Source organism: Micropterus dolomieu, linkage group LG13 (genome assembly GCF_021292245.1).
Source record: "Micropterus dolomieu isolate WLL.071019.BEF.003 ecotype Adirondacks linkage group LG13, ASM2129224v1, whole genome shotgun sequence".
Taxonomy (NCBI): domain Eukaryota; kingdom Metazoa; phylum Chordata; class Actinopteri; order Centrarchiformes; family Centrarchidae; genus Micropterus; species Micropterus dolomieu.
The window spans coordinates 802,383-804,070 of record NC_060162.1 but is presented as its reverse complement, the minus strand read 5'-3'; the positions used below and the strand labels follow the sequence as shown (position 1 = coordinate 804,070).

The 1,688-nt window shown below is 39.6% G+C and overlaps 1 protein-coding gene across 1 annotated transcript in view; it reads left to right on the top strand.

The window, feature by feature from the left end:
• LOC123982170 (tripartite motif-containing protein 26-like) overlaps positions 1 to 1,688 on the top strand; it is an 8,204-nt gene that overhangs the window by 5,409 nt on the left and 1,107 nt on the right. The window contains exons 4-5 of the mRNA XM_046067591.1: positions 310 to 432; positions 1,352 to 1,616. Of these exons, the coding sequence (XP_045923547.1) occupies positions 310 to 432; positions 1,352 to 1,616 (388 nt within the window). The remainder of the gene's footprint in view (positions 1 to 309; positions 433 to 1,351; positions 1,617 to 1,688) is intronic.

The window sequence follows — 1,688 nt, the reverse complement described above, 5'->3', positions numbered from 1 at the left end:
ATGTTAAATTTAAAGAGTTGATCTACAGGAGAAACAGATCTGAAAGCAGCACAGAATGACTGAGAGCTGCACTGACTTAGATTCTGTTAGAGGGTTAGATTTTGAACCGTCCCCTGCCGCCTGGATTTTGTTTCCCTTTATATAAAACATTTCCACCATAAACTGGGGCAGAAAGTTTCACAGGAAATTAAGGCTCCAAATGTTCATGTAGATTTCTTAAAAATATTATTAAAATTTTGTCTCTTCTCGTGAGCTAAGTGTCTCGTCACACCCTAGGTGATATGAATAAAAACATCTTGGTGTTTGCAGAGTTCAGTCCAAGAGACGGAGTGCAGAGTCTGCAGTATCCAGCTGTCTGTCTATGAAGAGTGACCGGTCCAAAGATCTTGATCCTCCATCCTTCAGTCCTGAACCTGGACCCTCAGACACAAAGTAAGAGACTGTTTTTACTGTAAACTCACCTGATGGAAGATGATGCATTGAGGATGAAGACAAAATGTTGTGCTGAAAGATTTATATTCCTGATGCAGAACTATTAGTGCAGCACAGAAAGTATAAAATATATTACGTGTCCAATAAAAGTAAAAAAAAAAAAAAAAACAATAAAATTTCAGGGAAATTACTTATTCATTCTTGTATTCTTTGATTTGGAAAAACATTAAATACTTTTGTTGCTTTGTCATCACCATTTATAGCTCTATGATTATATTAGGTTTATGATTAAATACTTTATTACAGCACAACATTGTTTACAAGCATACAAAGTTCTTCATAGGTAGCCTCTTAATTTTGCACCAAATTAACGCATTTAACGTTAAAATGTACAAAATTTTCTTCTGGGGGGGCAAGCCCCCGGACCCCCTGATGAGAGAGTCCAAGGCCCACCCACCATAGTCTCTTACAATCCTGTGGGAAACACTGGTCTGAGACTGCTGGTCTACCACAATTATTTAGACCACTTCTAACCTCAGTTCAAAACAAACTAACTCAAGCTAAGCTGCCCAGAGTGACTGTAAAACAGTGAAGGACACAATCAGCTCTCTTTAATGGAGGCTTTTACTGTGAAGGAGCTGCAGGAAGTGTTGAGTTTGTGTTAATAACAAACTGCAGGCAGATCACTAAATGTTTAATCAGACAGTCAGACAGGAAAAGCAGTTAATTAGTGTTTCTGAAAGCAGGAGAGCTGAAATAAAAGGAACAATCATCTTCATTACTGACTGAAAACAGAAAAGTAACAACACTTTTACTGTTCTCTGTGACCATCTGAGCTTCTACACAGTGTCGGACACATCTGGAGATTTTTCAACAACAAGCAACAAATCATTTTAGTTCTAAAGAAATATCTTCACAGAAAGAGGAAGAGGAGTCCTGTTCCTGTGGAGGAGCAGCCGTCCTGCTGTGCTTTGTGTCAGGACGTCCTGAAGGATCCAGTCTCTACCAGCTGTGGACACTGGTTCTGCAGACAGTGCATCACCTCATACTGGGACCAGTCTGCTTCATCAGGAGACTCCTCCTGTCCCCAGTGTGGAAAAAGATCCAGAACCAGAGCTGGACTGCAGACAGCCAGTCAGAGCAGCTCTGTACAAAGTAAGACTGTTCATCTGTCTGCTGATGTCGTCATGTCTGAAAACAGGACTTTCTGTTTAATTACAGGAACATTTGGTTTTTAATATTATCATGAATATCAT